Source organism: Dromiciops gliroides, chromosome 2, assembly GCF_019393635.1.
Source record: "Dromiciops gliroides isolate mDroGli1 chromosome 2, mDroGli1.pri, whole genome shotgun sequence".
In the NCBI taxonomy this organism is placed as follows: domain Eukaryota; kingdom Metazoa; phylum Chordata; class Mammalia; order Microbiotheria; family Microbiotheriidae; genus Dromiciops; species Dromiciops gliroides.
The window spans coordinates 605910315-605932104 of record NC_057862.1 but is presented as its reverse complement, the minus strand read 5'-3'; the positions used below and the strand labels follow the sequence as shown (position 1 = coordinate 605932104).

At 40.9% G+C, this 21790-nt stretch overlaps 1 protein-coding gene across 1 annotated transcript in view; it reads left to right on the top strand.

Moving 5' to 3' along the window:
* Nucleotides 1-21790, top strand: part of PRKCE (protein kinase C epsilon) — a 667851-nt gene that overhangs the window by 410710 nt on the left and 235351 nt on the right. Inside the window, 2 exon segments of the mRNA XM_043984305.1 lie at nt 13877-14019; nt 18551-18647. Of these exon segments, the coding sequence (XP_043840240.1) occupies nt 13877-14019; nt 18551-18647 (240 nt within the window).

The window sequence follows — 21790 nt, the reverse complement described above, 5'->3', positions numbered from 1 at the left end:
GTGACTCTGGGTATTTTTTCAGAGCTGAAAGGTTTCCTGCCTTTCCTGTGATATTGCTTCCAGACTGGTTTCATTTGGTTAGTAATAAGACTCTGACTATCTATAGAGCTTCAATATGCCAGCAGTCAGTGGATAAGTGGGTGAGTTTCTGATCCCTCTGTCTTCAGTGATTAAGTTAGAGGGGATATCTTCACAGAATCTTACGGAGGAAAGGGACATCCAGTGGACACCTAATCCAACCCAGACCTGAAGAAGAATGCTTTCTATAACACAGCCAGGTGGCTGTGCAATCTTTTCCTGAAAACCCCAAAGAGGGGCTAAGTAAGTTCCCAGGTCCTGGGGCCTCCCATTCTACCTTTGGACCACTCTCATCCTTGGGAAGTGTCTTCTCATATTAATTTTAAATCGGCCCCTGTATAATTCCCGCCCGTTGCTCCTCTTCTGGTGCCAAACAGAAGAGTTCTGATCACTTTTCCACATGACGTCTCTTCAGATTGGATCGTAGATCTAGAACTGGAGTGGGGACCTTAGAGTCCAATCCCTTTGTTTTACAGGGAAAGAGACGGCCGGGATCTAGGGTTATGAAGAGCCCAGGAAGGAAGCTCTTCTCCAGGCTAATCAGCCTCAGTTCTTTTCATAGCCCTTCATAACTGAGACCTTTACCCAGCCTGTTTGCCTTCTTCTGAAACGTGTTACCCAGAACTGAACACAATCTTTTCTGTGTGGTCTCACCAGGGCAGAGTAAGCAGGGGGCATCACCTCCCTAGTCCTGAGGAATTTAGGACTAGGAAGGAAGAGCATGACCCAATGGAAAGGAAGTCACAAAGACTGGGTTCAAGTCCAGACTTTTCCAAGTATGAACTCACTGTAATTGACTGCTCTGGCCCTCGTTTTTGCCCCTACTTACATTTTCCACCTCTGCTGTTTTCCTTAAAGCCAACATGCCTGAAGTGTGTCTGGCTACTTTGTGTTATTTTTTTAAATTGAATTTTACCTGGTATTCACACAACAAAATAAATACAGATGGTCCTTTCATCAGAAGATTAGGATATTGGAGTTTTGTTTTTTGTTTTTCTTATAACCCAGTCAACATTGATCTATGGCACAATTGAAAGTGAATTGTTGGGGCAGCTAGGTGGCACAGTGGATAGAGCACCGGCCCCAGAGTCAGGAGTACCTGAGTTCAAATCCGGCTTCAGACACTTAATACTTACTAGCTGTGTGACCCTGGGCAAGTCACTTAACCCCAATTGTCTCACTAAAAAAAAAATGAATTGTGGTTAGTCAAATATATTCATTAACCACATGTGAGTCATTATTTCTGCTGAGGGCATCACCATCCTGCCAATCTCCTCATTCTACAACCTTGACATTATCCTTGATAACTCACTTTCTCACACCCCATTTTGTGGGCTGGGCCTAATTTAGGCTGGTGTCCCTGGTAGTTTAGGTTCAACAATGGAACAAAATGAGACACTAGGGGGTCATCTACCAAGTGACAAAAGGAGGTTTACTTAGCATAGCAGGAGAAAGACATTCATCAAAGATATTCAATAGGAATACTGTACTGATTCAGCTTCCTGGTGTTGATTTTGCTGCTGGTGTACAGTCAGATAATTCCTAGAGGGAGTGAGACCTCTTTGTGACCTTGAATCCTCAGGCATTCAGGAAGTCCGTCAAGAAGCTAGGACTTCCTAGCACTATGCTTGGGGGATACAGACACAACAAAGAAGAAAAGATAGTCCCTGCCCTCAAGGAGGTTACAGTCTAAGGGAGGGTAAGACAGAAGTCCAGAGAACGAAGGATGGCTACTGGGGCCCTCAAAACAGAGGTTCTGAGAGGAACCCACCAATCAAGTCGAGAGCCAACTGAACCAATCAAGTCGAGAGGATCATCTCAGGACTACTTAAGGAAAAGAATTAAAATAACCTAACTCATGTTAGGGTAGTTGCCCAGTAAACATGGCCAAGCCTTGGAAACATTGTTTGTTTCACACCCCACATACCCAATCCATTGCCAAATCTTGTCATTTGGACATCCATAATCCCTCTCACACCCATGTTACTACTCCCATAACCACCACCTTAGTTTAGGTCTTCATTACTTCTCAACTCAGAACTATTGCAATGAACTCTTAATTAGTCTCCTGGCGTCAGGCCTCTCCCCATTCCAATTCCCTCTCCCCACCGCTGCTGAAGTGATTGTTACAGAAGTTCAGATCTGACAATGTTACTCCCCTACTCATTAAACTCCAGCACCTCCCTATTACCTCTAGAATAAGATATTTAAAATGTTTTTAAATTAATAAAAATATAAAATTCCTTGCTTTATTTTGAAAACCCTGGTCCTAAACTACCTTTCAATTCTTGTTATATACAGTGTTTTCCTTTCCTAAGTGTGACAGTCCAGGCTGATTGACCTTTTCTCTGGTTGTTCCTAGTATACAACATTCTGACCCCTGGCCCCGTGCCATTTCCTTGACTCACACTTATGCCTGGAATGCTCTCTCTCCTTGCCCCCACCTTGTAGAATCCCTTATTTCTTCAAGACTGAACTCCAGAATTACCTTTTACCTGAAAACTTTCCTTACCTGCCTTTCTAATGCTTACTAGTTTCCTCCTCCCCTAAACTACCTTGCATTTTTTTAATTAAAAAAATTTTTTTGGGGGGGGCAATGAGGGTTAAGTGACTTGCCCAAGGTCACACAGCTAGTACATGTCAAGTGTCTGAAGCTGTATTTGAACTCAGGTCCTCCTGAATCTAGGACTGGTGCTTTATCCACTGTGCCACCTAGCTACCCCCTTGTATTTATCTATCTATCTATCTATCTATCTATCTATCTATCTATCTATCTATCTATCTATCTATCTATCTATCTATCTATCATCTTTCTTTCTTTCTTTCTTTTTTTTTTTTTTTGGTGAGGCAATTGGGGTTAAGTGACTTGCCCAGGGTCACACAGCTAGTAAGTGTCAAGAGTCTGAGGCCAGATTTGAACTCAGGTCCTCCTGACTCCAGGGCTGATGCTCTACCCACTGAGCCTCTTATATCTGACGACTTCGATGATTCTGGAAGAGAGAGTGAAGCTGCTGACTTTGCACAAATCTGCATCACTTAAATCCAGTTCACACAAAAGTCAAGCCATCGTGCTGTCATTGGTTTTCTTGGAAAGCTAAGGACAAACAACCACAATTTATATACAATATCTATGATATGTATGCATCCCCCCCCCATGTAAATTACTCAAGGGGAAACTGTCACTCTTCTGTTTCCCTAGTATGTACCATAGCATTTGATACATAGCAGCATTTAAAAATGATCCCTAATGCATTGATTATATTTAGAATTTTTCACTATGTTCAGGACACTGAGCTAAGCTTTGTTGGTGATGTAAGAAAATCTAAGTTGCAGTGTCTTCCTTTATCTGGGGAGACAAGACATGTCTTTGTGAAAGATTAAAGAATAACAGAAGACACTAATTTGAGAGGTCATAAGGCTATCTCTGATTAAGTGCCAAAGAAATGGCAAAGTTTACTGTTGTAAAAGATCAGACCAAGGAGGAAAGATGTCAGTGTGGGATGGGAGTGGGCAGGGAAAGCTTTGTGAAGGAGGGGGATCTCGAATTGTGACTCAGAGGTGAGGAGGGGATTCAGAAAGGGCATTTCAGACAGGGAAAGAGACGGGAGCCATGTCACTGAGGCAGAAGGAGTACACTGTGTTCACAGTAAAATGTGGAACTTGATTGAGCCTGCCTTGGATGATTCAGAAAGCACTCCAAGGTCTTGTAGGGCATCATTATTAAGAACAGCAAGGATTATTGGGTGGTTGATGAGAATAGACAACAGTAGTTCGAGTGGTGGCTCGTGTAGTACAGGGAGGACAAATGTTGACTCTCTTTATTTTCCCAAGGAAGCTTTGAATGACTGTTCCCTTTGGGTTCAGGACAACTTCTCTCTCAAAGCACCCAGGCATGCTGTGGCCACTGCAAATGTGTGATAGCTACTGTCTCTGCATCCAGAGGTTTCTGACCTAAGCCTCCCTGATCCCCTTTTGCCCCCTCCCTAAGATGAGATCACATAGCTTTTGTGCATTTTTTTTTTTTTTGGTCAGGTGCATTTGACACTCTCTAGGTGGCCCGATGTGGCCCACCCATGAGGCCAGAGAAGTAAAAGCCTTCTGTCCTTGTGAGTCGAGTGGATGGAATTTTCAGGAGAATGAGACAGGCAGAGGGGACCTGCTTTTGTTCAAATCCCTTTCACTGATGTCAAGACAGCATGACAAAGGAGAAAGAATATTAGATTTAAAACAGTAGACAAGCTACTCAGAGGGTCTGTTTTCAAATCCCAGCCCTGCTTTTTATTACCTGTGTGGCCATGGACAAGTCACTTGACCTCTGTGGGCCTCAGTTTATTCATCTGCAAAATGACAGAGTTGGAATTTCTAGCCTATAACTTCCCTTCTGGCTCTTAACCTGTGATTTTATAATCCAAAGATAACACTGGTCTCTTGGCTTTGACAGAATCTGCAATAGTCCTGACTCTCCCAGTGTGTGTGTGTGTGCATATATATATAGATATATATAGATATATGTATAGATGTCTGTACATATATCTATATATCTTAGTTTTGATCTCAGCTACAGAAAACATGAAAATATAGAGGCAAAGTCAGGGGAAATTCCTGCAACAAGTATTTCCTTGTATGATAAAAATGGGAGAGGGAGAGGGAGAGAGAAGAGAGGAGAGAAGTTAGGAGGTAAAGGAGATAAAAGGGGAGGGGAGGAGAGGGAGGGAGAAGAAGGAGGAGAGGAGAAACAAGAAAGAAGAGGATAGGGTGAGGGTGAGAGGGAAGGGAAAGGAGAGGAGAAGAGAGAGAGTCAGAGAGAGGAGAGTGGAAAGGAAAGGAGAGTGGGAGAGAAAAGAGAGGGTGGAAGAGAAAGGAGAGAAGGAAAGAAGGGGAGACAAGAGAGGGAGGGGGAAGGGAGGGGAGAGCGAGAGCGAGAATATATATGGGAAGAGGGAGGAGAGACCCTTTTCTGAATTGCCCTTTTTCATGTCAGCTTTGCAACTGTAAAGTCATCTTCAACTCTTCGCTTCCCCTCATGGTGTGCTGACACATGAATATGATATGATGTAGAACATGATTGGAGCTAATGAAAGATGGAGGCAAAATGCTATGAGGAGGTCAGGGAAATTTTCTGGAAGGAGCTGGCCCCTGAGCCTCTTTCATTATGGTTGTATCACATGATTTATTTTCATTAAAGTGTGCATAGAGAAATTCATTTTTTCCCATTTAAGTAATATTGCTCCCCCCATTTAAGTAATATTGCCCCCCCATTTAAGTAATATTGCTCCCCCCACTTAAGTAATATTGCTCCCCCATTTAAGTAATATTGCCCCCCATTTAAGTAGTATTGTTTCTCCCCCCCCCCATTTAAGTAATATTGCTCCCCCCATTTAAGTAATATTGCCTCCCCATTTAAGTAATATTGCTTTTTCTTCCAGGAAGTTTAAAAAAAAAACTTTTTGTAAAAAATAAAGATTTTGTTGAGATCTTCCTGACACATCTCAGACCTGTAGGTTTAGCATATGAACACAAGAGGGCACTAATGGTCAAGTTATATGGGTAACTTCTAGAATACTTTGGATCTAAAAGGAACTGTGGATCCACTGGTGTGGATGCTCCTTCCATATAAGCATGTTGCAAACTTTCCTTGCCTTACAAGTCTATCTTAGTGAGTTGCAATAGTTTCCCTCCAGGCAATAGTCACACAGTCTATTCTTGGCCTCCAACTAAACTGGGCTTGGTGGCACCTACAGAGTTCAGATGCTGCTCACACACTTAATGAACCCAGCACCACCTTGTTGCCTCCATTAGACATCGTGTAGGATCTGAGCAGGGCTATGCTGGAAAATGTTTAACATCCAACTCCACCTCACCCCACCCCACAATACAATGGACACACTTTTAAGTTTTTTTTTTTTTTTTTTTTTAGTGAGGCAATTGGGGTTAAGTGACTTGCCCAGGGTCACACAGCTAATAAGTGTTAAGGTCTGAGGCCGGATTTGAACTCAGGTACTCCTGACTTCAGGGCCAGTGCTCTATCCACTGTGCCACCTAGCTGCCCCCACACTTTTAGGTTTAACCTGATTGTTAACATTTTCTCCATTACTTTCTTGAGTCTAGACAATCAATGAAGCAATCAATCAATTAGTGTTTGTTGATTTCTTTCTTTCTTTCTTTTTTTTTTTAAGCGAGGCAATTGGGGTTAAGTGACTTGCCCAGAGTCACAAAGCTAGGAAGTGTTAAATGTCTGAGGCCAGATTTGAACTCAGGTCCTCCTGAATCCAGGGCCAGTGCTTTATCCACTGTGCCACCTAGCTGCCCCCTGTTTGTTGATTTCTAAGGCGTAAATGCTCAGATTGATAATTTAACAAACAGCAAACTGGTATAAACTGGCTCCAGCACATCCCTGAATCTTAGAGATCTGTATTTGTCCTTCCTCTTCCTCTTAACCCATAATCAACCAATCAAATATTTTGTAAATCCCTACTATATGCCAGGTTCTTTCGTAGGTATTGGGGATAAAGAGGCAAAAGTGACAAAGCCCCTGGCCCCAGGAAAGGGAAGGTTATAATCTATCAGGGAAATAGCAATATACACACACATGTACATACACACATATGTATGTGTGTATACATATATAATATGTGTGTATATATATAAAATATCTATATAATTGCGCTCTCTCTCTCTTTCTCTCTCTCCCTCTCTCTCTCTCTCTCTCTCTATATATATATATATAATTCACGAGCAAGTCGAGACAACAACCTTCTGAAGTCATTAGCCCGCTTTGAGAACAAAGGACAAACAGCAACAATATATTCCTATATTGCATAAGTGCATATGAATAAAAATAAATAAAAAGTAGGTAAATATGAGACAGGGAGGGTACTAGTAGAAGGGAGTGATTGGGAAATCATGGTACTTGAGCTGCATCTCCAAGGAAGAGAAGCATTTCCTGAGGGGGGAGGGAGGAAGAAGAGCCTTCTAGGCCTGGAAGATGGAACGATTTGTGTGAGGAACAGAAAGAAGGCCAATTTGTGTGGACCACAAAAACCTGGGTTGATGGGTTTGTTAACAGGTAGGGCATTGTAGTGGGGGAAGGGCAGCTGTTTCTGAGAGGAGGTAAGAGAGCTAATCTCTGCTTCCATTAGCCTGTAATCACATCCAATTACCCAGCGGGGAATACTATGTGCAGACAACCCAGCTAAGGTACTAGAGCTTATATAGGGAGTTTATTAAGAATAATTCAATTTCTTGGGATGACCCCAGTGAGAGTGTGAGAGGCTACAGTGGGTTTCTTTTTCCAAGAAAGCAGGCCTAAAACGTCCCCAGGGCAACTGGCATTTAGGTTTGAGTAGTGTAATTCATTTCCTCTCCCAACTGGGTGGGCGCATGACATCTCCTTCCCTCAGGCCAGTGACCCAGTCATTCATGGAGAGCAGGTGGCCTGGTGCATGACACTCTGCTTGGCCTCTGCTCAGTTCCTCTTTTAACCCTTGGTGAGCAGCATTTGATATATCTACCCAACTGGATGATTCGAGAGTCAAACAAGGAAAATATATTTATAGAATCAGAATTTTTAGAACTGAATACACTTCAGCAACCATCTAGTAGTCCAGCACATCCTCAAAAAGGAATTCCCTCCTTTGTCATGCCTGGCTGATGGTAATGCTGCTGATGACGAACTAACATTTATGTAGCACTTACTGTGTGGCAGATACAATTATAATCACATTTGATCCTCACAACAACTCCGGGAGGTAGGTGCTACAGAGACAAACAGAGATTAAGTGTTTTGCTCAGAGTCACACTGCTGGTGAGTGTCTGAGGTTGGATTTGAATTTAGATCTTTTCGTCCCCAGGTTGGGTGCTGTATCTGCTGAGTCACTTAATTGTCCCTACTTGCTTCTACTTGAAGATCTCCCAGGAGAGGAAATCTATCACCTCTCAAGGCAACACATTTTACTTTTGGATAGCTTCTAATTGTTAGAAATTTATTCTGATGATGAAGCCTAAATTGGTATTTTTTGTAATTTCCACTGATTTGCCTGGTTCTGCCCTCCAAGGCCAAATGGAACAAGTCTAATCACTTCTTTAGGGGCTACTAGACGGTGCAGTGGAGAGAGCCTTGGATTTGTATTCAGGAAGAAATGAATTCAAATTTGGCCTCCGAGACTTACTAGCTGTGTGATGCTGCACAAGTCACTTAATGTTTGTCTCTGCCTCAGTTTGGTCATCTGTAAAATGGGGGTGATAATAGCATCTACCTACAGGGGCTGCTGTTGTAAGGATCAAATGAGATAGCACAGGAATAGTTACTTAATAAATGCTTGTTAATTTTTTTTTTTAACGGGGCAGTGGGGTTAAGTGACTTGCCCAGGGTCACACAGCTAGTAAGTGTCAAGTGTCTGAGGCCGGATTTGAACTCAGGAACTCCTGAATCCAGGGCTGGTGCTTTATCCACTGCGCCACCTAGCCGCCCCCAATTTTTTAAAAATAAAAATTAAATCTTCAAACAGTATCCCTTCAAACAGTTGATACTGCCATATATCTCCTGAGTCTTCATTCTTTAGGTTAAATTGTTCATTCAACTGCCTCTTATGTGGCATTGACTCAAAACTCTTTAACGTTCCAGTTGCCTTCAAGGATGCTCTCCAGTTTATCAGTGTCCTTAAAATATGACACCTGGAACTGACTAGTACTAGTACTGGGAAGTTCTCATTTGTGGCAGCTGTAACTCTTATCCATCTTAAGATCTCAATAGCTATTTTGGCTATTTCATGATGAATTTACAGTCTAATAAAATTCCAACATTTTTTTTTTTTGACAAACTAATGTCCAACTAAGTTCCTCCATAGTGTGAAACTGACTTTTGGAACCCAAGCGTAAGACTTTATATTCATTTCTATTAAATTTCATCTTACTAGATTCAGCCCAATTCTATAGTATGTTAAGACATTTAAAAATTTCTTATTTATTTATTTATTTTTTGCTCTCAAGTCTTATCCAGTGTGTTACTTTTCCCTCCTGACTTTGTTTCATTAACAAATTTTAGGAGCATATCATTGATGCTTTATCCAAGTCACTGATAAAAGTATTAGACAGTATAGGGCCAAGCACAGATACCTGGGGCATTCTATTTGAGACCTTCAGAAACACTGACATCAGTCCATTAAGCCAAAGCAAATTCTTTGCACCTGTCAATTCAACCAATTCCAAATCCAATTATATTACTCTACATTCTCCTCCTTTCCCTATTTTGTCCCCCTGGTAGACCAGTTCAACTTTATACTCTTTTCCACTCTTGAAATCCTTGCTCTAATAATAATAATAACAATAATAATAACAACCACCACCAACAACATTTATATAGGACTTACTAGGTGCCAGGCACTTTGCTAATCATAATTATTATCTTACTTGATCAAGGTAGGTGCTATTATTATCCTCATTCCACATTTGAAGAAAATGAGGCAAATAGAGGTTAAGTGACTTGCCTAGGGTCACACAGCTGGTAAGTGTCTGAAGCTCAATTTGAACTCAGATCTCTCTGATGATCAGGTGGTTCTTCTTCTTGCCGTCCTTGACCCCATATGCCCTTGATCTCATCTCTGAAAGATTGCTCCTACTATTATCCTTACTTCTCTAATCTTCAACCTCTCCCTATTGACTGGCTCCTTCTTTGCTGCCTAGAAAGTCTCCCCTTTAAAAAAAAAAAAGAAAATTCAAAGGAAGGAAGGAAGAAAGAAAGGAAAGAAGGAAGGAGGAAGGGAAGAAAGGAAATAAGGAAGGAAGGAATGAAAGAAGGAATGAAGGAGGGAGGAAGGAAGGAGGGAGGGAGAGAGGGAAAAGAAAGAAAAGAAAAAGGAAAGGAAAAGGAAAGAAGCATCTATTAAGAGTCTAGTATGTGCCAGGTGCTGTGCTAAGCACTTTACAGTTATTATCTCATTTGATTATCATAACAACCCTGGGAGGTAGATGCTATTATTCTTTTACATTCTATTTTCCTCTATTCATGCTACAATTTAGCTATACTGGCTATTTGATGCTCCTCACACATGGGATGCCCCATTGCCTGCCTCTGCACCTTTGCCCTGGTTGTTCTTCATGTCTGGAAGACTCTCCCTCCTAACCTCCAACTTTTAGGCTCCCTGGCTTCCTTTAAGAATCATGTCTAAGGGGCAGCTAGGTGGCGCAGTGGATAAAGCACTGGCCCTGGATTCAGGAGGACCTGAGTTCAAATGTGACCTCAGACACTTGACACTTACTAGCTGTGTGACCCTGGGCAAATCACTTAACCCTCATTGCCTCAGAAAAAGAAAAAAAGAAAAGACTCATGCTTAGTCTGAAAAATACACAATAAAAAACTTCACTAGTTATTGTCACCTTCTCTAGGAGGCATTTTCTGCTCTTCTCACCCCACTACTAGTGCCTCCCTTCCAAGGTTATCTTCCATCTGCTTAGGCTTTATCTTGCATGGTGTGACTTAATGTATTGCTTTCCCTGTGTGAACATAAGCTCCTTGAGGTCAGGGTTCATCTTTGCTTTCTCGGTGCTTAATAAATGTGGATCGATTGATTCTTTGTGTCTCCAGCCTTGGGCAGAGTGCCTTCCACAAAGTAAATGTAATTGTCCATTTATTTTTTCCATTTTTTAATAATAACCCATTACATGTTAATATCAGTAACATTTTAATTGAAAAAGGCTATATATATATATATATATATATATATATATATATATATTTTTTTTTAGTGAGGCAATTGGGGTTAAGTGACTTGCCCAGGGTCACACAGCTAGTAAGTGTTAAGTGTCTGAAGCCTGACCTGAACTCAGGCACTCCTGAATCCAGGGCTGGTGCTCTATCCACTGCGCCATCTAGCTGCCCCCAAAAAGGCTATATTTTTAGGGAATATTTTTAAAAATAAAAAAGATAGTGAAAAGAAGAGTAGCCTTGTTTTTACATCTTTTTTGTAAGTGGGTTTTTGTTTTTTTGTTTTTTAATGTCTGGCTTAGTGGATTCTCCTATCTGCTTCTGCATTCGATCTGTTGTGATATGTTGTTTTGGTTGAAATATAATTAGAAAATCTAGCCTCACCCATGTATGTTGCTGAAGTGAATGGAAATAATAGGCAAATAATGTCTTAGTATTATTGTGAAAATCATTTTGACTTCACGGATCTCCTGAAAGGGTCTCAGGGACCCCCAAGGATCTATAGACTAACTTTGAGAATCTCTTCCTTGGCCATATCCTCAATTGAGCTGCTAATTTCAGAACCACCACTTACAACTCATTTCTCTCTCCAATGGAGGTGCTATGGTTAGTAATTCTCACCCTGGCAGAAGGGATTGTAACTATTATAGTGTTCTCATCTAATGAAGCTTCCTTCATTTTCGTCAGTCCAAGCCTGTTCCTCAGCCAAGGCTGTGTCAGAACATACAAAGATCTATGCTAAAAACAGGTATATCCTTTGACCTCTTCTTAAACACTTCTATTAACTCTTCTTAGCCTGTAAAGTGCTCAATAAATGCTTGCTTGCTTTCTTCTTTCTTTCTTTCTTTCTTTCTTTCTTTCTTTCTTTCTTTCTTTCTTTCTTTCTTTCTTTCTTTCTTTCTTTCTTTCTTTCTTTCTTTCTTTCTTTCTTTCTTTCTTTCTTTCTTTCTTTCTTTTTCTCTCTCTCTCTTCCTTCTTGCTTCCTTCCTTCCCTCCTTCCTTTCTTTTCTTCTGAGTCCTTCTCTGAATTTTTTTTAAGTTTTCTTAGCTCTTCTTAACTGTGAACTACTACCTTACCCTGGGTTTTTTCAGTTCTACTGCCACCCAACTTAGGGCCAGAAATCCATTTCAGGACTTCTTGTAACCCCTTGGCCAAAAATGTATCCCTCCAGATTGTCATTTCCTCTAACAGAAGAGGGATTGAGAGATTCTGCGATGAGGAAGCAATTTTAACCTCACCCCAGCAGCCCCTCTGTTCTAGACAGAGCCACAATTGCTGTGCTGACTAGAGAATTCTGAGAAGACCCTGTGACCTTTTCCCCAGTAACATATCACAACCTGGTCTCTTTCTCTGAGCTCTTGACACACAGATAAGACAAGCCTGCTCTTTTATAATCAAAGTGCTGACTACCTATACAGGACAGTGTGATATTCCCTCATTTATCCAGCAAGCCTATGGGCACCATCTTGCTGCAAAGATGAGCCATAGGGGGAGTCAGCAATCAGAGAAATAGAAGTTTGAGGGCTTGCTCTCACAAAACACTGTGGGCCACCCAAAATAAGATACAGCTTAAGAAAAAAAAATAGTACATTTTCAACTTCAAGAGAAGATATTGCAAATTATGAACCTGGAAAGCAATACAGAGGAGGTAACAGGTGCATGGGGTTGGGTCAAGTAAAAAGAACACTGATCTGGAAGTCAGGAGATTTGGGTTAGAATCCTAGTTCTATTTCTGATTATGGTTATGATTTGGGGGAGATCATTTATCTCTCTGCCCATCAGGTGTTCCCTCATCTGAAGTAAGTAGAATGAATAATACTAGTCTCATTTTAGAGGTAAAGAAATAATTAGTATAGTTTTTCTATAGAGGTTTAAGGTTTGCAAACCACTTTACAAATATTTCATTTGATCCTCTCAGTAATTCATTTTACAGATGAGGAAACTGAGTCTAAAAGTGGTCAGGGAACTTGCCTGAAGTCACACAGCTAGTAAGTGTCTAAGGCAGAGATTTGAACTCAGGTCTTCCTGATTCCAAGTCCCTGCTGCTGACCACAACCACCACCTCCCTGCCTTGCTTTTGAGAAGTAAAATGACTTGTCTTTGATCATAAAGATAATAAGTGTCTGAGGCCAGATTCAAAACTAGGCCTCTCGAGTCCAAGTCAAATGTTATATTTGCCATTTAATCACTAAGTTCTGACATTTTATATCTCTAGAAGATGATAAATTCCTTTCCTTGGAGAGATGGGAGGCTATGGGTGTGGAATGTCATATATATTCTCAGGCGAGGTCAGTTTGTTTTAAGTAACTATTTTTATTTGCCACAAGAGAAGAATATAATGTGTGTGTGTAAATAAATAAAAGAATATAATATGTCATATATAGTATATAATGTGGAATAGGAGAGCTGGTGGGGGTGTAGAGTATATCAGGAAATCAAAGTGATTTAAAAACAAAAATATCAATGAAACTTAAAAAAAAATCCACAGGGGACAACAACAAAAGCATACCTGACAGAGTAATGAGACCTGGATTAAATTGTTTCCATGACTTATCCATTAGATTGTAAGCTACTCAAGGGCAGGGACTGTCTTTTGCCTCTTTTTCTATCCCCAAGTGCTTAGCACAGTTCTTGGCACATAGTAGGCACTTAATAGATGTTAATTGAATGACTTATAAAGGATCAGAGATTTAGAGCTGGAAAGAATGTTAAACATCAGTCCAATCCCCTCATTTTATAGATGCAGAAACAGATGAGGTTAAGAGTGAATTGCTAAAGGTCACACAGGTAATACTTATTTCCCGCATGCTCAGTGAAAAGTCACTGGACCTTCCCTGAGCCTCAGTTTCCTCATTGGCAAAAGAGGTATTAATGAAATTTGCATTCCCTATTTCAAAGGAGGGAAGAGTGAGGCAATGTTAGCTTCATGGAAGGGGCGAATATGGAAGGAATAAAAAAAAAATCAGTTGTCTTCTTTAAGATGAGGTTCACTCATCTTCCTGAACCTTGGGAGGGATTTTTGTAATTATTATTGTGTTAGTTTTTTTTTTTTTTCTGGGAAACATATGCATTTGATCCTCAATGTCTCCTTTCAGTCTGCAAGATGAATGTACATCGACGCTGTGAAACAAACGTCGCGCCCAACTGTGGGGTAGATGCAAGGGGGATCGCCAAAGTGCTGGCCGACCTGGGAGTCACTCCGGACAAAATCACCAACAGTGGTCAGAGGAGGAAAAAGGTAAATTAAGCAGCTGCTCTGAGACTTTTCAACACTGTTGGCTTTGCCTTGTAGGGAGCGGGGAAAATGGGATTCAGGAAGCGTGATTATCTCAAGCCATGGAGATTCATAGTATTCACTTGAAATGATTCTGCGTTAAGAAAGAAAGGAAGGAAGGAAGGAAGACAGACAGACAGACAGACAGACAGACAGACAGACAGACAGACAGACAGACTTGAGTCAAGATGCAAACCTGTCCCAGTCGTTGTTATTTTTCACTGGCCTGGAGGAAAATTTTTCAAGAAAAGATCTAAGCTTAAAGAGTAGGACTTTGAAATTTCCTCCAGAAAACCTCACTGAGTGCCATGCTCCCAGCTTGGCATAAGATTGGCATCAGGGGATGGAATCCACCTGTGGCATGAGGATAAATGCCAAAAACAAAACAAAGCCCCAAACCCTGGAACATCATACTTTTTCTAGAGGGGAAGGAAAGTAGAAACGAGGTAGTGTTGGAATGTAGCTACCCATGGATGTGGTCAAAATTCCATGACGTGAAACATCTGTGTCTTTCTCCAGAGAAACCAATCTGAATTTCATATCTGTATGAAATTCTAAATGCAGTAGAAAAAGATCCTTTTGCCACTCATTGATCAGGGGAATGATTGTTTTGATCCATCTGTCCATCCGCACATATACCTATCACATATGTATGTGTGCATTACATGGATTATGTACATGTATATGTCTTTAAATTTTAATAGCTTAAAACTGGAATACACTGTGTGTGTGTATATATTGTGTATATATACAATGCCATGTGTATATGTGCATACTTGTGTATACATGTGTGGTATATATCATATACAGGCATATATTTTATGTATATCATGTATGTGTGTATTTATATACATATAGATACATAGATGACATGTACATAGTATATATTTTTTTTCATAAGTCAGGGCCCACAGATGTAAGTTGTTCCCTCAAGGTTTTAGCAGCAACTTTGTGTTTAAGGTCTTCACCAACCTTGGCTTCCTGCCTGGAAGTTTTCAGAAATCTTTGAAAAAGTGGTTATGAGAAAAATGGAAGCAAGTTAATTGAACTATAAATCCTGGCATGGGGGAGTGATCTCCATCAGCCAGCCCTTTCCAATACTTTACCGTGCTGGCTCTAGGCAGAAAATTAAGAGGACTTTCATCTAACTTTCCAGAGAAATCTATACCAGGGGACGTTGACAACCCAGAAGAAAGAAAGCATGTCCAAGGGACTCTACTAGATCAGAAAAGCAAGAGAACCCCAAATCTCTTCTTCATCATTGGAGCTTGCTTAAATGGGCCATCAGTTTCCCAGACAGCATCTGGCTATAGATGCTGCCTGCCTTCTTTCCCCTGTGACTCTCAAAAATGCTTTTGCCCTTGGCTGTGGAAGGGTTGAGACATTTTGCCTTCCTAAAACATGTTTTCCAGTTTATGGCCTTTAAAAAGTATTGTTGCAAAGGCTAAATGGAAAATGTCACCCTTGTTAGGAGAATTTAACTATGACCTACATGTCTCTAGTGGTCATCTTCTTATTCCAACCCTCTCATTTCTATATCCACCAACCAGAATAGGGCTGGATTGGAGTCCAAGGAGCTAAAGGAGTCAGTAGTTATTATATCATGCAGTAGATATATTTAGTAATCATTTTTTCAATTATCAAGCATTTTTTCCTTCCTCTCACTCCTCCCCCCCCAACAAAGTGAAAAACAAAGAAAAACAAAACTTTTGTTACAAATATGCATAGTCAAGGAAAACATTCTCATGATGTCTAAAACTGTGTGTTTCAATCTGTATCCTAAGTCTATCATCTCTCTGTCTGGAAGTAGGTAACATATTTCCTCATCAGTCCTCTGGAATCACGATTGATTGTTGTAAGAATCAGAACTCTTAAGTCTTCAAAATTGTTAATTTTTTCAGTGGTGACATTATGGTTTCACTTATTGTCCTGATTTTTCTCACTCCACTCTGCATCAGTCCATATGAGATTTCTCAAATTTCTCTGAAACCACACCCTTCATTGTTTCTCACAGCATGTTGGTCTTCCATTACGTCCAGATTTGTTCAGTCATTCCCTGAGTGATGGACAACCCCTTAATTTCCATTTGCTTACCACCACAAAAAGATAAATACAGTTTTATTTATATAAATTAGATAATTACATAAATTGGAAAAATAAATATTTTTGTACATGTAAGATCTTTTTCAAGTAGTATTCTTAAGGGGAGAGTCAACTCTTCCATCAAAGACATCCTTTTTTTCCCCTTCTCCTGGGCCAGAAATAATGTAACAAAGCAATCTTATTGTTGATTAAAATATAGTATAAAAAATGACATTAAAGCCAAAGATTTCTGCACAGCTCTGTGCCCCTCCAGCAGCTGGGCCTCATCCTAATATCCTGGATCATTGTAAGGCCTATTGGAAGGAGGCCAACACGGATCATTTCAGCAAGTGACACCACCAAAAATAAGGGTATATGATGGTGATATTTTTATCACTCAAATTCCATGGAACCCAAATGCTGGAAAATGGTTTAGTCCCTTTTGTTCCTATATCATTGTCGGAATGACTGCCACAGCTCAACTTAGAATGAGAGGTTGGAAAAAAGAGGCCTCTGTGGCTTGGAACGCAAGATGGCTTCTCAGCTGCAGTTCCTGATTTTGATGTTGTGTCAAAGCCCGCGTCTGTGCAGAGGGTCTATTCAGAAAGAAAGTGCATCCTAATGGTTCTTCTGGGCCACAAGGGCAAGAGCCAAAGAAATCCAACCTACTAAGGAAACCTCAACAGGGTTACCAATGCCTAGGGCAGGGAATGATTCCCTGGAGAGAGATGTTGGTAAAGTTAGGAGCATGAGCTTGTATTGTGACTGCCTCATTATGCTACAGTGAGGCGTGTGGAGAAATTGAAAACATGCCTCCTCCCCACTTAACTAATTTATAATCCCATTTAATGGAGAAAAAAGTGCACACATGGTTCTACAGATAGAGTTCTGGATTTTGAGTCAGGAATGCCTGGATTTGAATCCCACCTCTGATCCTTTTTTTAATCAGATTTTTAAAACCCTCAATTTTCTCTCTTTCCCAATCCTTCCAATATTGGAAACAAAAAGAAAATGTAACAAATATGCATAGTCAAGCAAAATAACTCCCCTAATTGTGTATGTCTAAAAAGGTGTCTCATTCTGTATCTTGAGTCCATCTTTTCTCTGTTAGGAGGTAGATAATATATTTCATCATTGATCTCTAAAATCATGATTGATCACTGAATTGATCAGAGTTCTCATAGCTTTCACAGTTGTTTATTTTTAATGTTGTTATTATAAAAATTGTTCAGCTGGTTCTGCTCATTTCATTCTTCATCTGTTCATAGCAGTCTTCCCCAAAATGATCTCTCTTTATCATTCCTTAGAGCTCAATCATGGCATGATATTAGTATACTCTGATTTGTTCAGTCATTCCCCAATTGATGGGCCCCTTCTTAGTGTCCATTTTTTTTGCAACTACAAAATGAGATGCCATAAATATTTTTATCCATGAGTCCTTTTTCTCTTTCTTTGATCTCTTCGAGGTTTACTGTCTCTGACACTCCTTGTGTGAGCCTGGGAAGGGGCAGTGAGGGTTAAGTGACTTGCTCAGGGTCACACAGCTAGTAAGTGTCAAGTATCTGAGGCTGGATTTGAACTTAGGTCCTCCTGAATCCAGGGCCGGTGCTTTACCCACTGCACCACCTAGCTGCCCCCACTTAAGACACTTATAACTATAAGTTTCAGAGAAGGTGTTGCATTGGAAGAGGGACTTTGCTCATTCTGAAGTTCCCTATATCAATAATATCACAGATCCAATCTCTCTGTCCCTGGTACTTCCCTAACATGCCTGTTGTAAGCATTAGATGAAATCATAGACTTGAAGTGCTTTGTAAATTTCTGTATATAAGCCAGCTATTGCTACATAGAAATAAAAATTAATAAAGTAAATAAAATTATTTTTATTTAAATCAAAATATAATTTTGGTAAAATTTAAACAAATGAATAAAAAATTAACAGTACAAAGCAGTATGAGATTAGGGGCTGAATGAGTAGTATAAACAGAAAGTGTTCTAAGAGTTTAGAGAGAAGATAGAAATCACTTCTAACCTAGGTGATCTGGGAAGCTTTCACAGAACAAATGGATTTGAGAATAACTTCATGGGTGGAATAAAAATAATCAGAGCATCATACAAACACTTGGAAATCCCCCTCCCCTTCTCTCTCTCCCTCTCCCTCTCTCTCTCCCTCTCCCTCTCTCTCTCCCTCTCCCTCTCCTTCTCCCTCTCCTCTCCTCTCCTGCTGTCTCTCTCTGTCTCTCTGTCTGTATCTCTCTCCCTTAATGAGAAGAGAGCTGAAGCCTTGTGAGATCACAACCTTTAAAATGAATGATGATATTTGGAAAGCATGCTGCCTCTCCTTTCTTTGGCTGATTTGGGACCAGAGAACCTCCTGCTAACCATGTGTGTGTCTGCCTTTGTATGTTCTCAGCTAATTGCAGGTGCTGAGTCTCAGCAGCCAGTCCCTGGGAGCTCCCCATCTGAAGAAGATCGATCCAAGTCAGCGCCCACCTCCCCTTGTGATCAGGGTGAGAAGCTGTGATGTTTTTTTCTCACTTTCAAATTGTGTTTTTGGGGTTCTGGCTTGTTATAATCTTTTTTTTTTTCCAGAAATGCTTGACATATAGTAGGTTCTCAGTAAGTGTCGGATTTAACTGAATGCAATTGGTAAACTTAAGTCCTATTTCCTCAGAGGAAGAAAGCTTGGGTGAGAGTGACTCACAGTCTGAGGAAGGTCTTCACATTCCCTTTTCTCATTCAGTCATTCAGTTATTAAACCCTGCCTGAGTGACTACCTTTTCTAGAGTTTCTCTGTGCCAATATAGAGAAGCAAAATATCATCCAGGTTTATGGTCCTTTCTTTCCCCTCTTTCCTTTCTTTTCTCTAGTCACTAGTGGACTAGGGGGGCAGCTAGTGCTGTCCCTGGAGTCGAGAGGACTTGAGTTCAAATCTGACCTCAGACACTTACTAGCTGTGTGACGCTGGGCAAGCCACTTAACCCCAATTGCCTCAAACATCAGGGGCCATCTCCATTCGTCCTGATGTCTATCTTGCCACTGGATCCAGATGGCTCTGGAGGAGAGGGTGAGGCTGGTGACCTTGTACAGACCTCCCTCACTTCAATCCAACTCACTGCAAGTCATGGAAGCTTTGGATGGAGGAGCTTTGACTTTGTTATCTTCTTCTGAGGGTGTATTTTGATCTTCCTTGTCACCAAAGAAACTTTCTATGGTCTGCATTTTTTTCTGTCTTTTCATATTGCTAGCCTATATCTTGACTTTTAACTCCTTAAAGTGGGGCACTGCTTCCAGGATGCACTGTCCCAAGCTTCAGGGGGTCCCAGGTGGTATGATTTAAGGAGTGTCATGTTCTATACTTGTCTGGCCTGTGCTCTAGTCTGTAAATCACCCCAGGACTACTTGCTTTTTAACCCAGAAACAAAATTATGTTTCACTGTGGTTGCAAGCTCTAGGCGAGCCTGTGCCCCTCCCCAACCTGGGCTGCTGCCACTCAAGACTGCTTCCTGGTTCCCAGACAGCTGGGTAAGACAGCTGAGTTCCCCCTCAGCACCAACAGGGACCCCTGTAATCTCTCTCCCCACCCCGCTTCCCCAGCCAACTGCTCCACCCTCTCACCAGACCATAAGCTGAATTCTAGAGGAGGCCACTACTGCAGCTGATTGAGAAGCTACGGATGTCTCTTTCTTTGGCCCAGCCTGCCTGGGGCTGGATCTGAGTCGACACAGCCTCAGGTGTGGGCTCCACTCCCACCCCAGTATAGCAGACCTTTTCTGCCTACCTTCTAAGCCGTCTTTGGCTGGAAAATGATCTCACCCCATCCTTTTGTGGGTTCTGCTGCTCCAAGAATTGTCTTATGGCATTATTTGGAGGTTTTTGGAGAGATCATGTGAGGAGCTCCAAGAGCTGGGTTTGAAACCCAGCTGAGTCATTAGCTGCCTTTTCTCCACCATCTTGGCTCTGCCCCTGAAAAGGTCCACTTTTTGTCTTTTCAAATCACTTTCTTTTGTTTCTCTTCCCGTTAGCCTGTGAGATTGGCAGGGCCAATGAATAGTTAATTACTGCTCCCATTATACAAATGGGAAAGCTAGAACCCAGAGGGATGAAGGGACTTAGTGTGGGTTACATTGAATTAGTGGCCAGGGTGAGATTGGAACCCCAGCCTCCTGGCTCAGTGTAGCCTAACCTCAAGATAGATCCCACAAAAGTGATTATTTATAATTTATTTACAAATTATATTGATAGATTATTTTCCTTTTATTTATAGATTATTTACCTAAGCTTCTAACAAGGAACTAATTTCATTGCAGGGTTAAATTGCTTACCATAAGGAAATTAATTAGTTATTCCTTCATTGCTGAGGGATACTGGGGAATGAGGACCTTGAAGAAAGGCTGAAGATGATCTTTAATTTAATAACTACTATGCCTGTGGCTTTGGAATAAATAGGAGTGATCTCTGGGACTATGTGGGTGTTACCATATGTGCTTTATAAGATGCCCCCCAGAGAAGCCTCAGGGTGTACTGGAGAGATGGTATGATTGAGAGTCTGAGGACTTGGGCCGAGAAAGCTGCTCTGCTGCTGCTTACTACTTCTGGGGCCATCAGCAGATTGCTTCACTTCTATAAATAAAGAGGTTGGACCAGCTCTTAAAACTTTTTTTATGTCATGGATACCTTTGGCAGCCTAATAAAGCCTAAGGACTCCTTCTCAGAATAATGGTTCTAAATGCATAAAATAATGTACATAATATTATAAAGGAAACCCATCATTTTGAAATAGTTATCAAAATATTTTTAAAAAATTAAATTCATAGGGGGCAGTTAGGTGGCGCAGTGGATGAAGCACCAGCCCTGGATTCAGGAGGACCTGAGTTCAAATCTGGCCTCAGACACGTGCCACTTACTAGCTAGCTGCATGACCCTGGACAAGTAATTTAACCCTCATTGCCCCACAAAAAAATAAAATAAAGTAAATTCACAGACTTGCAGATTGAGGACCCCTGGGCCAGTTAATTTTTAAGGTCCTTTTCAACTCTAAATTTATGGTTCTATCAAAAAAAAATCACTTATGATCATTAGAGATTGTTCTGGGAAGAACAGTAGGGTAAGTAGGAGTTTGGAGACTTGGTTATAAGGACTGGACTAATTTACTGCATGACAAGTTACTTTGGTTCTGAGCCTCAGTTTCCTCAATTGTCAACTGAAGATATTGATACTCACCTCATATGGTTAATGTGAAGTTGAAGGGGAAAAAATAGATGGCAGGGCACTTTGAATGCTAAAAAGTAGTATTATGTGTGCTGCTCATTGTTAGAGAGCACGGGAAAGCATGTTTTCTGTGATCTCTCAAGGTATTTTAAGGAAATAGCCCATGAGCCTCATGCCTCGTTATCCTATATTAATGAAATACTGCCCTCCAAAAGCTATTCAAGTTACAGCATCTAAAACTGACCTTGTTGTATGTGTTCTTGGAGAGTTTTTCCTTCTGAGACTTGCTTTTACATGACAGTAAGTGGAGGTTAACGCAGATTTATTTGGAGACAGGAAGCTCTGGATTGGGGGAGGGTGGTCACTTTAATGAGAGGCTTTCTTTTGTCCCCAACACTATATGCCAAGGGTAGCAGAAGTGGGAGACTTGGATTTTAGTTAG